This window comes from Cyprinodon tularosa, unplaced genomic scaffold (genome assembly GCF_016077235.1).
Source record: "Cyprinodon tularosa strain WSP-4 unplaced genomic scaffold, ASM1607723v1 ctg285, whole genome shotgun sequence".
In the NCBI taxonomy this organism is placed as follows: Eukaryota; Metazoa; Chordata; class Actinopteri; order Cyprinodontiformes; family Cyprinodontidae; genus Cyprinodon; species Cyprinodon tularosa.
The window spans coordinates 662399-681559 of NW_024038991.1; the positions used below are offsets into that span (position 1 = coordinate 662399).

The 19161-nt window shown below is 39.3% G+C and overlaps 1 protein-coding gene across 2 annotated transcripts in view; it reads right to left on the reverse strand.

Annotated features, from left to right (window-relative positions):
- Positions 1-14429: 14429 nt before the first annotated feature.
- Positions 14430-19161, reverse strand: part of nacc1b (nucleus accumbens associated 1, BEN and BTB (POZ) domain containing b) — a 30061-nt gene continuing 25329 nt past the window's right edge. For both annotated transcript variants that reach the window (XM_038290625.1, XM_038290627.1), the window contains exons 6-8: positions 17671-17968; positions 15297-15394; positions 14430-15201 (exon numbers count right to left, since the gene is read on the reverse strand). In XM_038290625.1, coding sequence (XP_038146553.1) covers positions 14879-15201; positions 15297-15394; positions 17671-17968 — 719 coding nt within the window. In that variant the 3' untranslated portion in view covers positions 14430-14878. The remainder of the gene's footprint in view (positions 15202-15296; positions 15395-17670; positions 17969-19161) is intronic.

The following is a 19161-nucleotide window of genomic DNA, read 5'->3' on the forward strand; positions in this document are numbered from 1 at the left end:
TTTTCCTCATTCAGGTTTCTTTTTCTCTTTACAGTAGTTAATGTGCAATCATCTTTATTTCTGGGTCACAGTTAGGAATTCACAAAGTTTATTGGCACTTTGAACACGAGGGAAACGGGCATGGACACGGAGCGGGGCAGAGGGGGTCAGTGTGGGTGGTGGTGGGGGGGGGGTGCAAGAATGCATGTGGGGACTGAGGATTAGAGATCTCGGGTGTTTGAGTGGGATTGGGAATATTCTTTGACATCAGTGGATGCTACTGCATTGATTTAGTTTTTTAGCCTTCGGAGAGCTGCTTTAACACTTTCATTTATCAGACTTATGAAGAGTAATAAAGAATAATACCTCATGCTGCGAGTGCACACCTAACAATCAAACTTTGATAGTGCTTCTATTTCGTAATGTACAGTTCTTATATTTATATATTTATAATGGAAACTGAAGAAAAGTAGAAGTTCTGTAAGGTATCTTCACCCAACAACACCAGAGACAAGGAAGAGAAGGATTTTTCTTTTTTTTTAATAAATGGTTGTCGACAGCAGCTATGACCATGTGCAAGCCCTGCCCCCCTCCCCTGCTCTGTGGTATGATTTTGAGGTAAGACCGTTGACGTGAACTCTCGGCTTGCGTCCCGTTTCTGTAAAAGCCCTGCACTGTGTTCAAAATGGCCAGAGAGCGCCCTGCTGACGCTCACTGGTTCTCCAAAACAAACAAACAAAATGTATATATTTATATACACATACAGTATATGAACCTGCTTTGTAACGGCAGCCACAGCAGTTCAGAAGCTACTTGCAGAGCTGAGATTAAAATATGCTATGGCTGAGAGCTCCAGAGGTAAACTGGTGTTTTTTTTTTATCCTTAAACTGCATCGGCGATACAAAGACGTGTGAACGAAAACACATCTTCTCCGTATCTCAGAGGTTCTCCTGTTTGTTTGTTTTCATATACATATACAGTGTATAGAGCTTTATAATAGAAGTGTTTGTTTTGTCTCTGGTGTGCGGGGATGTTGGAGAGAGCAGAGTAAATAGAAAAGGATAAAAAGACCACTAATATGAAAATTAAATCAAGTTGTGAAAATGAAGGAGTGCAACTGGTGGAAGATGAAGATACGGATGAGGCTAGAGCGGGAGGGAAAAACTGTAAAGGCCTTTCCTATATGGTGCCATCTTGTTTCAAGAATGTCTTTGTACGTCCTTTCCTACCTCCCATCTGTTCCCAGGATCAGACCATGTCTTTTACACTCTTGATGACATCATTTCTGTCATTCCTTGTAGTTTTAAGGTGGGTTCCCACACAGGAAAAAATCCACCCTGTGTGTCTTTGAGTTAAACTGGGATCAAGTGTTGAGAACGTGTCTTTGTTCGACCCTCTCTGCCTTACATGACTGGTTACTGGTTGTAATCTGTAAGAAACGGGGATTAATCTAGAAAATTATGTGAAAGGCAAAAAAGTCTCAGCTGTTCGGAGGCTTCAGGTTTATTCACCAGGTGTCAGCCTGTCGCTTAGATATTCTATCCATAAGATAATGACTACATATCAGCTGCATATTTATCTTTTCTGTTAAGAATTTCTTCGATTAAAGTGATGCTAAAATCTCAAAGTTTGACTACATATATATTTTATCCCCCAAAAATCATTACTTTTAATGTGGTTCTCAGTTCTCCTGCTGATTGGATGTAATGAAGGTATGTTTTCAAATCCCTTCAGTAGATAAATGATCAAACTATTTCGATTATTTTAGCAATCGTAAACGTAAAAAAAAAAAAAAAAACATACCATTCCTATGGCTTAAGGGTTATTTTAATTTTTTTTTCCAAGGCAAAGAAAGTCATGGCATCGAAACCACAGGAGGGATTTTCTAATTAACCCGATAAAACTTTTTTTTTTTTTTGCAGCACTAGTGGCTCATTTTTTTGACAGTAGGCTGAAGGGAAAGGGGGTGTGAGAGAGAGGAAGAGACATGCGGCAAAGGACCACAGGTCGGATTCGAACCCGGGTCGGCCGTGTCGAGGACTAAGGCCTCCGTACATCCTAACCGCTGTTCCACCTGCACGCCCTAAACATATAAAACTTAAACTGCAAATGATATGGTTCTTATTAAGAGAAACAAAAACTATTTTTGGAAATGTTAGATAATTTATCCTGTTTTAAGATATAATCTTTTATTTAAACTGTCCAGTAAATCCTAAATTCAGGAAATCTTGTCACCTGAACTCATCTTGCTGTGTGGACATAATTTCATCTATTTTAAGTAACTTTTCTTTCGGCTTTATTACTTTCACCTTGATTTTAGAAACCCCTATTTTGCAGTCTACAGCAATAACTTCTTAAAAACTAGAGCTAAAGGTGGCGGATTCTTAGTAAATGTATAAAACAACTAAGATAAGTGATCATATTTACCTGTCATCTTAACGACAGTAGGAGTAGTTGCTGCATTTTGCCTTTAAGTTGCTGCAATTAAATGATGTTTAACATTTAGTTTTATAGTTGTCTCGTTGGCCTGATGCTGTCATATTTTTCCACATACAGTAGATCATGTGTCAGTGGATGTTAAACCTATGATTTAGCACAGGGTTATAGGAAATTATGTTATGGGTGATATGAAGGGTGACCTGACCAACAAGCTGGAATTAAGATGCTAGAATAAAAACAAAATTGAGTGGCTGAAAACAGCAGCTTGCATAGAGCATTGGTCGATTTTGGCAAATGATCATCAGCAGCATTAAGGCCCCGTCCACACGAAGTCAAAACGAACACGAAAAGCTAATATTTTCCAGAACGTTTGTCGTAAAGACGGAGACGTAAAATAAATGTGATCGTCCACACGAATGCATGAAAACGCTGCAAAATGTATGCCAGGCCTGTAAGTGGCGCTGTGTTGCCAAAGCAAAAATAGGCGACGAAATGTTGGGCATGCGCACTAATATTTATACATGGTTGCCCTGCGGGTCTATTTTCATGGTTCAGTCAAATTCAGGTGCTGAACTATGTCGTCGATATTGCTCTGTTCTTCCTGGAGATATTCCAGAAGAAGAAGATTCTGTTGTAAGCCCGACAGCAGGGTGAGTAGCATGAGCAGCAACCATTCAACACAGTACGGCGCCATTGTTGTTGTGATACTGTGTCGCACATGCGTGTTTAGAGGCGACGCTATGACGCATGCGTGTAAGAAAAAAAAATGCGGCTAGAGCTTAAAGATGGAAACCCGAAAACGGCGTTTCAAAATCTTCCCACTCTGAAGGCTGAATAAAAAAAAGATCGTTTACAGACCCCCGAAACGCCGGCTTAGTATGGATGAGAGGCTGGTTTGGTGAAAAATTTGTGCGTTTAGGCCAGGGTTTGACTTCGTGTGGACGGGGCCTAAGACACGTTTCAACACTTGCATCGCTTGTTTGTCTTTCAGGTAGGAATTTACTGTAATTAAAAAGTCATTTTAAACCACAATCATGGCTGATGGTAAAATAAACAAACTCACAGCTTACTTCAACACTGTAACTTCCTGTAGATCACCTGATTGACCTTAGATCCCAATGAATCATCAGTTGTCTGATAATATCCTTGGATTTCAGGAATTAGTTCACAGGTGTCTTTTCTTTGTTCATTTGGTGCTGATTTCCAGTCCTGTGTGAGAACCCGTCCTCCTCCACTCAAATAGACTGCCCCGCCCCTCAAAACCCTCCTGAGGGGGAGGGGGGGCAGCTTGACTGATTCACCCTTTATCAATCCTACAAGCAAATAACTTTCAGAGAGAAATCAAATAAAAAGGCAACAATAACACAAAAAGAATGCAAAAACAAGGAACTTACACAGAAAAAACTCAGCATATTAAATCTACAGCCAAAAAAAAAAAGAAAATAAAGGTGACATAAAGTCGCACCTCTGATGCCAGCATTCAAACCACAGATGGGAAGTGACACAGTGAGCGTGCTCAGAAAGGTGCAGAGGGTTTTGGCTCTACAAAAAAGTTGAGTGCTCCCAGAAGGTGCTTTTTTTTAAAGACTATTCCACTCACCATAAGCCACTTTTTTTCCTCTCTGTGGTTGGGTCTGGAGGAAATCAGGAATTAACTGATACAGGCTGGCGCATGGATGGAGAAAAAAACAGCTGGAGTGCTCTCTTTTCTTTTTCAAATACTTTTTGGAAGTCATGTCAGCATCTTTCAATCCACTGACAGCTTTATTTGGCATTACGCTCCCCTGAGCTGGGGACACGTTTGTCTGGAGAGGAGGCAGTAGTGTCGGATTAGTAGAATAAGAAGCAGAATCTCTGCCGTTAAGGTGCTTGATGGATACCAGTGATCGACTCTTTAATTACAATCATAGTTCCCGCAGGATCACCGCTTTTTGGGACCCCGCCACCTGCTGGTTGTGTCAGTTACTGCAGTGCTTGAGGCCCCCCCAATCCTCTAAGCTGCACCACCTGCACATCACCAGTAGATGGCGTCTAAAAAAAAAGCATGAAAACATTCAAGTAGCAGTAGCTATATGCTTTGAAAATAAAACTGGTTCAAAGACCAGTTCTCGTAAACTTTATCGGGTCGATTAATACTTTAGGTAAATCACTTTAGAGTATTGTGTAAATTACTGTATAATTTGGTCAAACTGTCATTTAGACTAGCAGCCTTGAAACAAAGTGAGCCTCACAGCATTTTGTCTTCCTTAATCATCCATTTGTCAGCCGGCTCCCTTATCCACGCTGCCTGACGAAATCCTCAGTACAGTAAAATCTAAACATCTGGTCCAGCATTGAATCCCCCCCACCCAACGGCATCTCAATCACACGACAATTGCAATGCAAAAATATGTGGTTCTCTTTCTCTAAACTATTTTACATCTAACCATATAATCAGTCATTTACACAACTCTACATACAGGTGTTTAAAGATGAAATATTAGTAGCATCTCCTTTAGTGTAACTTTCAAGAACTACAGTTTGCTAACTCAAATGTAAAACAGAAAATAAAGCAAAGAAAATGAAAAACAGTTAAATGAAACAAACAAAAAACTCTGGCCCCACCCAAACTTGAGACAGAACTTTCCCCATACATATTTGCCCTGCAGGAGGAAAAACCGTTTCGGATTAACAGCCTATGCCACCAGGGAGTCCAAATCCTAAAATCCTATTGAGACAAATCAGTAGTGGTGTTGTTACCGAGTGACAAAGACTCCCATGTTAGCTAGTTTATCATATGTGTGGAAACAGGTAATTTAATAGAAAATGGTTTACTACAATGTGTGGAGACTTGACTGAAGTTAATCTAAGCTACAGGGAAGGGAGTGAGAGCAAGATTTTCCGAAGATAACAAGAAGGCTTAAGAGAGCACGGCAAAGTTTTATCATTTTGAGCTTTGAAGCATGGTGGATTTGGGCATTTTGGCTGCAATTGGGAACTTCTAGATAATTTTGTCAATTCCTAAATTCCATCTCTAAGATACATGCTTTGGTAATGCAGGTTGTACTTTTTTCGCAAAACAGAAATGTAACCAAACAGCTTAAAATGTCGACATAAGCCGGGCATACACTGTACTTCTCCTGTCGTGCCAGAAGTGTTCATCGCTCTGAGTTTCAGCCTCGTCGTGTGTCGTGTAGTGTACAAGGGGTAACGAGGGGCGATCAGCCTCTCGCGACCACCTTCCGATCAGGAATCATACAGTAGGGAGAAAATCAAACATGAAATTCGGTCAGCCGTCGTAAGATCGCATCAGAGTGTCAGGCCGCCCATAACTTTTAAATCCTGAGGTTTCGTCGTATAGTTTGAGCTGTAGCTGCGTGCAACGATTGAAAATATCGCACAGTGTATTCCCCTCTCTCACATAGTAAAACTTCACCTCTGAGCACTGCATTTCTCAACTCTTAGCCATTATGCAGTTTAAACAAGCCTTCCTTTAAACAATGACTTCTTTATGTTGCCGCACCAAAGCACAAATATTGATAGAAAATGACCGATAACCATAAGCAGTGCTCTAATAAATAATAAAAGTAGAGAAGCTCCGCCTCTAAAAGCATTTCACTGTTTGCACTCAGCTCATAATCAGAGGTTACATGTGGTCAGGATGAGCATCAAAGGCACACAAATCTTCAAACATGAGTAATGCTCTGGAAATATGCTTTGTTGAAATAGAGTTTTTAATGTTTAACTTGCATTCTGTCCTCTTTAAAGCTGCAGTCTGTAACATTGAGAAGAGAGCAGACTTCGACTGAAAATTTGAAGAAAAACAGGTTTCACGCCACTCCCCCACCCTCTCTGCTTCACTCATGCCCCACCTCCAAGCTCCACCCCTCTCACAGCATCTGTGCGGCTACCGCATGCGACCAGAAGGGGGGGGAATTCAGCGTGTGTGAGCTGTGATTGACACTCCATCAGACGCTCCTCTGGCTGTGATTGGTTGTTTTGACTCGTCCCGAATTATTCTTTCCAGATTGAAATACAGGCAGTAGGCGGTACCAATTGAGACATGTACTGCTGTCTGGGCATAGGGACAGTTTTAGCCAATATGACAAAAAAGTGATTTTTAAAAACTTACAGACTTCAGCTTTAAGATCTTTAAGTCCTCTCTAGTCTGTTCCTAGAGAGGAGAACTGAGGTCGTCAAAGGAGTTTCAGTTTTGTCATAAGTCTCTTGTTCTAATACATTAACTTACTCTTATTTTTCTTTTTCCTTATATTTTTAAATATTTTTTTCAATTAAAGTTGCAAACAGCTGCTGCTCCTTTTTAGCCATCCATTCCACCACTAAACCAAAATCTAAATCCTGGACTGTTTGACTTTGTAGTGATAAAAGACCCTTTGTAAACGCTAGAGATGAATTGATAAGCTAAATAGCTTTTTATTTACTGTCCTGATGCCATAAAATGGTATGTGATGTCACTTTTTATCCAAATACAAAGAGAACTCTGGTTTCTCTTCCTAGATTCTTAGTGTACCCAGAGAAAAGACCCTGGAAGTGAACCATCACAACAAAGAAGATTTACCATAAAGTATCGTAGGATCAGACGTGAGAGCTAGATCACTAGCAGGACGCTGATCCCAAACGTATGTAGGAAAATAAGACAGTGAAGGTGTTGCACTGACTGGCAGCTGTGTAAGGAGCACAAAGCCAATCAACAATATAATTATGCCATGCGCACAGTTGGGCGGTTTGACTATCAGCATGGACTAAACGGTATTTCCAAAAAAGGCTGTACTGAGCAGAAGTGGGGACAATTCAAGCAAATGTATTAAAAATGATTCCTAATAAAAATTATTGAATGCTTGCTTTTCTGGGTCTTTTTGACTGATCGGGCCTTTTCTGGTCAGTTTCTCTTTCACTTTGAGATCTATGCTCACAATTCCAAATTTGAGATAATGTGTTCTTTAAAGAGGGACATTTTTTTAACCCAATAGCAGATGAAGGGATTATTGGACTGTCTCTATTTATGCTTCATACATTTTTAACCTTAAACTGATAAAAGCACAGGGTTCTGGTTGAACACATTCAATTAATATTGAAACATTTAATGAACTGGAAACAGATTCAGATTTTTCTAATGTTGAATCTGCTATTAATCAATGTCAATCAAAGGAAAGTTGGGTGATTTCAGGGTCTGGCGAATTCTCTGGGTTTTTGTAAATCTTATTATTTTAGTCGCTTAAACAAAAACCTTTGTCAAATACCACAACTCATTAACAAAAGAGCACCAAGGTATTTATCTTCCTATTACAGGGGGAGAGAGAGAAAAAAAAAAGAAATCACCAGCCTTTTCTCTCACTCTTGTGTCTTTGTCTGGATTGAAGCTTTGCTCGTGCGACGGCAGCGTGCCGCAATGCCTTATCTGTCCTGGGAGATTCTTAACAAACATTTCTTGCTGGGGAGCGTTGCCACCTCCTCCTCAGCTTTTTCTTTCTATTCAAGTTCATGATAATTAGAATAATTGTCTAAACCCACTTGGTCACCTGCTTTAACAGTCTGGTTGATATTCACCTCATGATTGGCTGCGTCTCTGCCTGTGCATTCCTGGGATTGGTCATCACGGGGACACACTGAGCCTTCCTCATCAACAGTCTAAATATCAAATGTGCAGTGAGGATAAAAAGAAACATTTAAAAATATAATCCGAGCGCGGTGTCTTGAATTGGCTGTGATTTTGCTGATTAGATGTACCTACACTCACTGACTTTCAGATTTGCATTCAAATAGCTAAAGAAATGCACACACACAGACAGCAACCTATTTGGCAGCCCCATCTGTTGTTGTAGACAGACCGCCCACTCACACATATGAGGATGCACATATATGGGAGGAGAGTTTGGCAGGGATTAGCATTATGTGAAGAAAATGGAGTCGAGACGCAAATGAAGCAGCGGTGGATGGAAAATGATGGCTCACGTAATGAAGCAACTAGGGACCGCCGCTGTTTAGCTCCTTTCTAATGCATGTGTGTGTGTGCTGGCTGAAGGCAGACAAAGGAGGCGTGAGAAGTGCATGTATGGAGGGAGAAAAAATGTAAACAAAGAGAAGAGAAGCAGCAAAAGCAGAAGGAGGGAAATAAAGAACAAATCAGGAGTTCTTGCTGTTTTCTTACTGTCCCACACAAGCGTAGGACACTGACCAGGCCTGGACAAGCTGCTTTTTATAGCTAGGAGCCTAAAATGTAAAACATTAATGAGAACAGAGCTGCACCGAACTGCTTCTCTTTTCTTTGAATCAATTAGACTTTTTTTTGTTCTTGAAATTGTTCCGAGAAGAGTCTGCACTCTGGGTAAAACATGTATTTAGACTGTGATGCAAAACTGTGACTGCAGATGTGGGTAAGGATGCTTAAATGACAGGCATGCTGCTCCCTTCATCAGAGGAGGGGGAAAAGAAAAAAAAAAAAACAACAAACAGCCACTCATCTCAACCTCTGTGCATATACCACCCACTTTTTTTCTCTCTCAGACACACACACACACAGAGACATATACTCAGACCTTGTAGAGCTAAGCACCCAAACCACCCACACACAGACATGCGCAGTCACTGCATGAAGCCAGACACACGTATGCAGCACATAGATCGAGATGCAGACCGAGCCTGGAGTGCGCATTAAACGCACACACATAGAGTGCCGCCGTGGAAAGCCTTTTCTAGTGTTGAGGCAGACATTATTATGCCATAAATGGAGATAGAAAGAAGCGAGAGGAGAGGAGAAAAAATGCATGCATACATTAATATGCATACACACACCCACGCATTGTTCGCTCGTGGAAATTCTCTCACACATAAACACAGGAGCAGCTCTGAACCAACCCTGCAACAAACACACACTCACACGCCTCTATGCATGCATGTATTCACACCAAATCATCCGAGCGTTTCAGCTCCCACCACCCCCCCCTCCTCCCCACCAATTCATTTGTCCCTCTTCTCTAGGGAGGGCTTCACTGTCCTCTTCCTCCATCTCTCTCAGAACATTTTCCCCCATTTAAGGAACATTCACACACAGACAAATACACACCTGGATGTTTTTTTGGGGGGTGAGAGGTCAACAATATAAAGCAAACTATCCAAAACCCTTGTCTTCTAAGTTCTCTTCTGTTTTATTTTTTCTTGAACCTATTTACATTTTTTTGTCTCTTGATTCCTCAGACTTACTGTCAAATGTGTCCCTCGGGTACCAAACTTGTTTATGTCTCTCGATTATACCACGTGCTTCTTGTGCTTCTCAGTCTCTGTGTCCTGTCCAGAGGAACAATACTAAAGAAATACAAATACATATTAAAACAGAGTATTAAACACTGGATGGAAAGTGGAGCAACAACTCTGGTTAAATGTCTTTAAATTTAGGGAGCACCAGTTGGAGATTTCTCAAAATAATCAAACAAAAGCATAGATATATAGAGATCCAATTAGCATAAACAGATCAGATGTCTTCACCCTATAGAACCATCATGTGGTCAACCAGCTTCAAACTGTGGTTTTAGGAGTTTTGTGCTCAGTCGAGGCTTCCAAGAATCATCCGTACATTTCATGGAGAAATGAACAATGGATGATAGGGGGTGTTTTCTTAGCAGCCCCACAGTAAGCTTTGTGCTATGTGGACTTGACCAAAGACCAGCATAAATATACTTTAGTGTTCTTAAATCTGGTCATCTAAGTCATGGTTATGCTAAACTATGGGTAAACTACATGTAAAATATCAGGGAAAACCTTGAATACATAAATCCCAAATCTATTCCCATCAATTTGTGTTTATAGTGAAAGGATGTTTAAAGAAAATGTAAAAAATAATTTGTCCAAGAAGTGTTTTCTAAAAAAACGACAGAGGAGACACCATTTTTATTTCTTAACACTGATCTATTACTTGGGTCTGTTCTGATTTGAAAACAACCTTATATATTTTCTGCCTATTTTCTTGTTTTTAAGGTGTTGAAATACTTTTGAACAACACTGATCCTGTATTAGAGAGGGTCTGACAGAATTATAAGGATACTTTTCCATTTCGTATACATTTCCTCATTTTTGGAGGGTCTGACTTGCTGATATAGATAAAACAATTTGTGATATTTATTCTATGGATTATAAAACTTAAACGCAAAGAATGTGCTGCAGGCCCGCTAGTTTGAAAAGCTGTTGAACTTAAACTGTTAACTGAGGTGTCATTAGCTTAAGTTTGTGTATTTTATTTGCTTAACTACCTTCTTTTATCAGGTTTTTATCTTTAGTTGCTTTTATTTTCATTCAGTTTTACCGTTTAATTGTTTAATTCATTTACAAATAAACTTGCTTTGCCTTCTAAATTAAAAAGGTCAAAAGTTTTGATGTATTTAGTGAAAAATCAGACTTTCCAGTATATTATCTGATGATCACTGATTGGTTAATCTAGAGGATTTTTTGGTTGTTGGACTGGTTCACCTTCAAAAAATGAGTAGTACTTTTTTTTTATTTATATATCATATGCATGTGCAGAGGAAGCTTGAATATTAGTTAACCAAAACAAGCAATCGAATTTTAGGCAATTTTTTGCTTCTTTTTTAGCTACACATATTATAAAGTGCTTGTTTTTTTCTCTTCTAAAACAATCCAGATTTACTATCTTACTGTTTAAGTTAGTATAATCTAGCTAAGCAGTCTGGATCAATAACCTGTAAGTCATATAGTAATTTACAATGCTAATATAGTAATTGGCTTTTCACAGATACAGACACTTTTTGTATCTGAAGCCTTCTCTACCTGCAACCTGTAGAGATTTGTTTCACCTATCATTAATTAACGCATCACCTAGGGTCCTTTTTACAAGCCACAGTTCCAGTTGTTCAATAGTTCACCATGGCACATGATGCTGGGGTTCATCCTGCAACCAAAGGGTTCCCAGTTGGAACCCCAGCTCCATTCGTCTCAGTTCTTGTGCTCTGGGCTAAGACACTGATGGTGGTCAGAGGGACCATGGCCCCAGCAGGCAGCCCTATTCCTATCAGCCCCAGGGCAGCTTATTACCATCAGCGTGGGAATGACTGAATATAGCGTAAATGTGGACTTCAAAGGTTCCGTAAACCAACTAATCCAAAAGGGAAATGAAAAGTTGTTGTCGGTCCTATTACTGACTTTATTTAAGCGGCATGTCTTTCTTTCTTACAGCAAGTCTGAAGAATCTGATCTGTTGTTGTAGCTCTGATGAAGATGATGCTAGTGGAGTGGGCTAGCTTAGAGTAATTTTTTTGCATTAATTTCCTGTTTAAGGAACACCATCACTCTTTAGTCTAAATTAAATGGCATGTTCTCATATCTTTTCTATTTCAAATCCTGTTCAATAAACAATGAAAAACAATTATTTTATAGCCACACTTCAATGCTTGCTAATGAGTGTGGCTAATAGGTAATTTAGCTAAAAATAAAAAATGCATTAAATTTGATTGGCCTATAGATAATACAAATATGGGTGAATACTGAATCTTTCTAAATTCCTATGCAAGGTTATGCTACTATTACAATAAATGTATTTATTTCAAAGCTTTTTACACTTTTTTGACCACCATAAAGCTGAAGCCATATCATATGTTGCTGTGTATGTTACCATTAAAATCTTACTCTCAAACCTGTGTACACAGAATAGTCGTCATGAATAATATCTGCTGATATACGGATTTTTTTACCTAAACACTCCACTGAACTGGTTTATATTTATCACATTTAAAGTTATTCTTTATGTTTACTCTTCTTTATATTAAAGTCTGGTTTTAATAATATATGTCTTCTGGCTGATTTTGCAGTTTGCTGGATCACTGGTAGAAAAGCAGGTAGAAACACTTAGGTGTAACAAAATGTCAGAAATATCTAACAGTAAAGTCATTTGGTTTTACCTATAGATGCACATCAATTTACCATCTTTTTAATTAGATATGACTTTTTCATGATCTGTTTTTTGCCATTGAGTTTGGATCTCCCACATTTGGACAATGCTGTCCTGCACGTATAGAATATCTGAGATCCTTATATTTAATTCTACAGATTATTTTACACTTCAAACTATCCTTCATATCAAAAACACTAGCAGCTAAAATCAATACTCATCTGTGAAATAAAAGCGATACATTTTTTCTCACAGGTTTTAGGTTCTGAAGGTCATTTTTAAAATTTCCTGAACAAAAGGCCACTTTTTTATTGTTCTGGTTCTTTTATCTAAATGCTTAGTTTAATCTGTTTCTATGCCAACATGTTTTTTTTTTTGGTTGAGCTCCTGTTTCTTTTCTTTAACATCTTTTTTAAATTGAAAGCCATGAACTTCACTTTAAGACACAAACAGTGCGGAGGATGTTTAGTTCGCATAAAACAGACACGTTGCAGCTGATGACTCAGATGTGATGGACTCTGCTTTGGTGTAATTCTGGCTCTGATTCCAACCTTTCCTCAGCGCGCTGTGGCCATAGTGCAGACCCAAACGTGTATTAGCGTGTGGATCTGAACAGTGAATGAATCGGCTAAGCGTGTGTGAAACCGTGCTGCCTGACATCCCACTCTCTCTTTCTCACTCATGCAAAACACACACACACACACCAGTGGCCCATTCGAAACACACCTACGTCTACACACAGAACTGCTATTTCCTGCCAAGTATCAGCACTTCTGTCAATTCCAGCCAGAATGCCTGAGGGAAAACCTGCGCTGTTAGCGGCATGGCTGCAAATATTTCAATGTAAACAAGAGCTAAAAGGAATCCATTCACTCAGAGGCTTGCAAAACTATTCATACTCCCTGAACTTTAATCGCATTTGGTCGCATTCTAAGCAAAAACATGTATGTACTCTGTTGGATCGTATGTGACAGACCAACATAAATCAGCACATGACTGTAAAGTGGAAGAAAATGGGCCGCATTTTTTTTCTACAAACAATATAAAAGATTTTGATATATAGTATGGCATTAGTTCTTATTTATCCTGCTTTACTGTAAATAAAATCTAGATGTTCAGTCAGACCACACCCTAAACCATCTAATTCCTGTGGTTACTGGATGGATAATTCTTTTCTAATATGAAACAGGAAGCTTGGTAAAAGCTTTTTTCTAAATACTTTTCTATAAAACAAACATCGAAAACCTCGTATCTGTTTCCTTTCACCTCACACTTATGTCTTTACTTGTTAAGGTCTTTCACAAAAACAAATATAATGAAATCTGTAAAATTTGTGTTTTTTTGCGACAATGTGAAAAAGTTTTAGGCCTTTACATACCTTTCAAAGCACTGCATACATGCACTCCCAAATACTAAGTGAGCTAAAAGGTGGAAACTTGCTTATTTACACTTTGTTGCTTTTAAATAGTTTTTTCTTAAATAGGTGGTAAACACAGATTTCTTTAAAATTGGATAATAGCTAAAACTTTTTAGGATTTTATTTTTTTTTTTAGATTTTTTAAAAATCAAATCCGTAAAAAAACGTATCTCGATTGTACTCAAACCACATAAAATAACAGTGCATTTATTCTTCGCGTTTTCTCTGTCAACTGTAACAGAATTCCTCTCCCTCAGGAGCCTTGGCAAAAATGAAATAGGAAAACAATTTATGCAAACAGCTTTTTTGTTTTTTGGGGTGGGGTGGGTTGTGGATCAAGGGTTCGAGGAACGGTTACAATATCTTCAACGTCCGACACGTCAAAACACACCTGCCAAACAACATTGGCAGGTTTTAGAAAGTGGGGCCTGTAGGTTTTAAACCATGCCTGTATACACATCAACAATTACAACCCTCCACTTCATGGGCGCCGCACCCTTCGACAACGTTGCACCTCACCGCTGTCTGGATGCAATAAAGCAAAGGAATCAAAACCTATAGGGGGCTCAGCACAATCTTTCAGTCATCACTGCCTTACAACGCTGCAGTTTGGGTGCCTCGCCTCGCATACATTCAATATTAAAACAACAGTGTTACCGGAGTTTGGGGGGGGGGGGGGGGGGGGGGGGGGGGGGGGGGGGGGGGGGGGGGGGTTGCTAATATCACTCTCTCCAAACAGGATTTAAACTCACTGACAGCCCTCCCAATGTCTGTGACTGATCGTGAAGGAAAAGGGCCTTAGTGACGATAAAAGCTTTAAAAATCTAGAACTAAAAGCAGAGAAAGGTTGCAGAGGAATGAACAGGTGTTGGGGGGGTTTCACATTCGTTGCTCTGCTACCTTTGGCCCTGCCTTTCTGTCTGTCTCCATCAGATGAAAATAAAAAATTGGAGTTGTGGAGAGAGAGCAGGCTCTAAACAAGCAAAGTAAAGGAAAATATAAGAAACTGACCAAAGAGAAAGAGAAGGAACAGATTCCCAGCGACAGGGCGGCTGGGAGGGGCGGGACAACTCAGTCATCCAGACTGCAGTGGCCAATGTTCTGGACTTGCTGCCCCCAGAGAATTGGGTCCGTCACATCTACCTGTTCAAAACAAAGTGCTGCCGTCTCCTCCTGCCCCCGGCATGGCGTCCACTTGCAGGGTCCCGCTTGAGGCTTCGTTATTGTTGGCAGCCGCTGCGACGGCCTCTAAGGAGGCGGGGTCGAAGCCCTGCTCCACCCCCAGTGCGTCGGCCTCCATCTTCACACTGTCGGCCAGGAAGGCTGAGTAGGCGTCGCTGTCCGCCATCAGCAGCTTGAGTTTGGGGATCCAGCTCTTCCGTACGACACGCCGGGCGTTGGTGCACATGTCAGCTGCAATGGCGTTCATCTCGCTCTCCTTGAAGCTCGGTGCAAAGTTCTGGCAGTAGACTGAGGAAATTAAAGAAAATTAAACAAAAAGGAATCAGGGGCGGTAACTTGGGGCTTCACAAAATCTCACTAAAAGATTCAACAGTTTCTCTCACATTTGACGGCGTGCAGAACTCTGTTGTCCAAAGGTTTCCGGCTGGGGTCGTTGGTCGACGAGCGGATGCCGGTTCCACAGCTGTTAGCCAGTGTGCTCCTGGGCAGACAGCAAGGGCAATATTAGAGAGAATGATAAACATCTAAAAGAACTTAAAACAGAATGTTTAGTAAAATGACCCAACTATCCACTATCAGTGGAGAAGTACATTTCTCCATTGTGAGATAAAGTCAATCAATCAATCAATTATTCAATCAATCAATCAATCAATCAATCAATCAATCAATCAATCAATCAATCAATCAATCAATCAATCCCTATAGCCAGATCCCCAAATCCCTACAATCAATTTGAATGGAACACTTATGAGGGGAAAAACCTTTAAATAAAGCAGATAATATAATTTCTTACCTGAAAACCACACACAGAAAGGAAGGCGCTCCAATGTTTTCACATATTTACAAAGACATTTCATAATTCCCCTTGGTAAAATTAAACTGACAACATATTATTTAGGGGTAATCTAAGTCTTTTTTTTTTTTCTATGACTCAAAATTCCCATCTTTCCTCGTCACTCTCAAACATCTCAAACCGTCACTACTGGAAGGTGAACTTCTGTCCTCTTTTTATTAACCTCATCATGTGTTACCATCAGGGTTCCTACAGCATAAGGCAAGTTAAATTCAATACTTTTTAAGACTTTTTAATGCCACTTGAAATAAAAATTTAAGACCAAATTCACAAAAACACAAGAACCTGCTTGCGACGACTTAACCTAAAGGTTTATTTTAACATAAACCACTGCACTAATGTTTCAAATTTTGAAAAGCTTCCCATACAGGAAGAAAGCTGAAAAACACACAAATGACAGATATATTTGAACAATTATTTAACTGAATTCACAAACTTTGTTTTAGCATGGAACAAAACAAATCAGTTTTAAAGCCACAACATAACCAGTGCTAAGTCTTTTTTGCTATTTTTCTTTGTATCGTTTTCTTAGTATGTTTGATTTGGTGATAAGTGAAGGCGTTGCAGAGACAATGGTGGAACAAAACTGAAATACCGGCTGTTTCCCGGTAATTCTATTTTGACGCTTTGTGTTTCGTGCTTCGCATGTGCGACTCCACTGCCTTAATTCCCATCGTTCCGAGCTTCACTGTTCCTCATATATGTTCCCTGGTACTGGTTTTAGGCATGGAGAAAACTCTTGGCTGGAGCCAATTTTTGTTACATTTACACTTGCTCATATTTTCCAGACAAAAAGTTAATGGCGCATCTCCCAAATGTCCCGGCCGCAACAACGCTTTTATTGGTTCCGCTATCAAGACGGAACCAATAATGGCGAGCCGTTATTTTTTTTTTTTATAAAAAAAAAAAAAATTGTCAATTTTAACGTTTTATTTATATTACAAAAATAAATCGTAATAAAAATTATCCTATTTATGATGTTTTAAAAATAAAGACCTACGGAAGACTAATTTAAGACATTTTAATACCAATTAAGGCCTTAGTTTTATTTTGAAGAATTCAATGCCTTCTAAGACTTTTTAAGGACCCGCGGGAACCCTGTACCATGTTTTTCTTCTAAGTTTTATCCTGTATTAAATTCCATCAATCTTCCCATCAAATCTGGCTAGCTTCAATTAGTCTGTTGATGTAAATGATCCCTAAAGTATGATGCTGCCACCACCATGCTTTACTGTGGAAACTCCAACATGATAAGCAGAGTTAGTTTTCTACCACACAATGCACTTTTCAGGTAGACCAAACGTTTGCAGACCAGAAATGTTTAGTTTTGTCTCTTCTGAAACTTCAGCAGCATCTTTCAAGTTAATTTCACATTTCCATTATGGGTATGTTGTCAACTCTTGCGCTTTCTGCCTGGTATGTGTAGGTACACATTGAGGTATGTTTGCAGCCGGTAAATGGTGGTTGAACAATGGTCCATGTCCAATTCAGGATATTGTTTTATAACCTGAGTGGCTCTAAACTTCTCTGCATCTGTTTTCCATTAACTTCTCATCATCAAACCTCTGAGGGATCAACAGAGTATTTATGGTGAAATGACTGAGTTTTAATGGCTGCTTTGTCCTTCTCCTTCCTCTTAAGAATTATGCTCTTCTTTGTGCCAGTCCCATTAAAATGCACGCATGTTTCTAAAATAAAAAAATGCGGTAGAAATACTTATGAAAGTTACTGTGAGTAACTCCCAAACACTTTGCTCTAACCTTTTTCTTACCTTTTTATGTGTAAAAACATTTAAATCAAGCTTTCCTCTGCAACGCCTTTACAAAGTACCAGATAGTATTATGGCCTCATTTGTTCTGCCTCCATCTGTTTGACTTGGTACGTGAATGATTTCAGGCACTGACCTGTCAAAGAACGCGGCCAGCAGCCGTCTGAGTAGCACTTTGTGGCGGGTGCCAGCGCTGACGTGACAATTCATGAGCTGGGCGCGGGAGATGAAGACAGAGGTGCCGCTGACCAACTCCAGCTTCTCTACTGGGTCGCCTTCCTCGTAGAGCTTCGGGTGGCAGCGGTTACCGATCTGGCTGATGAGCTCGGCGGGCAGTGATGCCAGGTCCTGCCGGGACCGCCCTCCTTTGCCTCCCCGCCCGCCTGCTGAGTCGGGAGCCAAATCTGGCAAAGCCTCCACCCGTTCTCCTACCACTGAGGAAGGAGCAAGATTTGTAGATGTTTTTTTAATGGTAGAAAACATGAGTAAAACTTATTAGGAGCAAAGAATTAAAATTATTCCTTCTCCTCTGATTTAAACAATAAGTTAAATTTTACATCTAAACAGTTCATTTAATTCTTATCCTTAAAAAATGTTAAGCATCAAAGGCATAAAAAACTTTAATCTAACATTTTTTCCCAGCTTTAATACAATAAATAATACATATTTCTTGATGCCCTTTGATTGGATTCTCTACTCTTGTTAAAAACAGAAAATATTAAATATAAACAAAACTAACCAAACTGAAGACGTAATAGATACACTGTTTTTTTAATAATACATTACCGTAATTTTAGATTTTTGCCCCTGTTAATGAAAATTAAGGAGATAAAGACAAACTAACAGAATGATAACTAAATTAATACAAAATGATCAGATAAATCATTATTTCAAGAAATTATAGAAAGGAAAGCAAATAGGACCTATACCTCAACTGGATTAATTTATCCCTCAGTCAGTAATCATAAAAAAAAAACAAATTTCAAAGTATTTTTAATATTAAATTTCAATTAGTTTATCCTAAAGAGGTTAGCTTGTTCTTATGTAGTATTAGCACTCAGCTCAAAGCAAAGATAAAAAACTATCTGTAGCTTCTGTGTTTTGAACTCTTTGTTCCTCTTAACTTCCTCCAATTGACAGGTTTGCATAAACAAGCTTAAAAACACACAGCAGCCAGGAGTTGCAAAGATTGGAGAATAAAGCTGTTTTCTCAAATGCAGAGCCAAATTTTAAAGATGATTTTTTAATTTCTGTTTTTTTGCAAAGCTCTGCTTCCCCTTAGATAAACTAAGACTAAACACAAGAACAGCATGCAAAATGTTATCTATTTTTGTCTCCTCTATCGGTGCACAGTCATTAATTCTTTATATTTGGGGAAGTGACATAAATTATTTCAAAACAACTGCTGAGTTATCTATGAGATTATAATATAAACATATTGTCATGACACAGAGATTAAAAGCTCAAAACAGGGAAACTTTGGTGCAGCCTTCTATCTCACTCTTTTACAGCCAGAAGGCCACTACCTGTTCTGACAATCACTGAAGAAGAAAGCTTTCGAAAGTGCGGCTAAACAGTAATTAAAGATTTGACCAGTCAGCTACGTGCAACATCTGCCATAGAATTA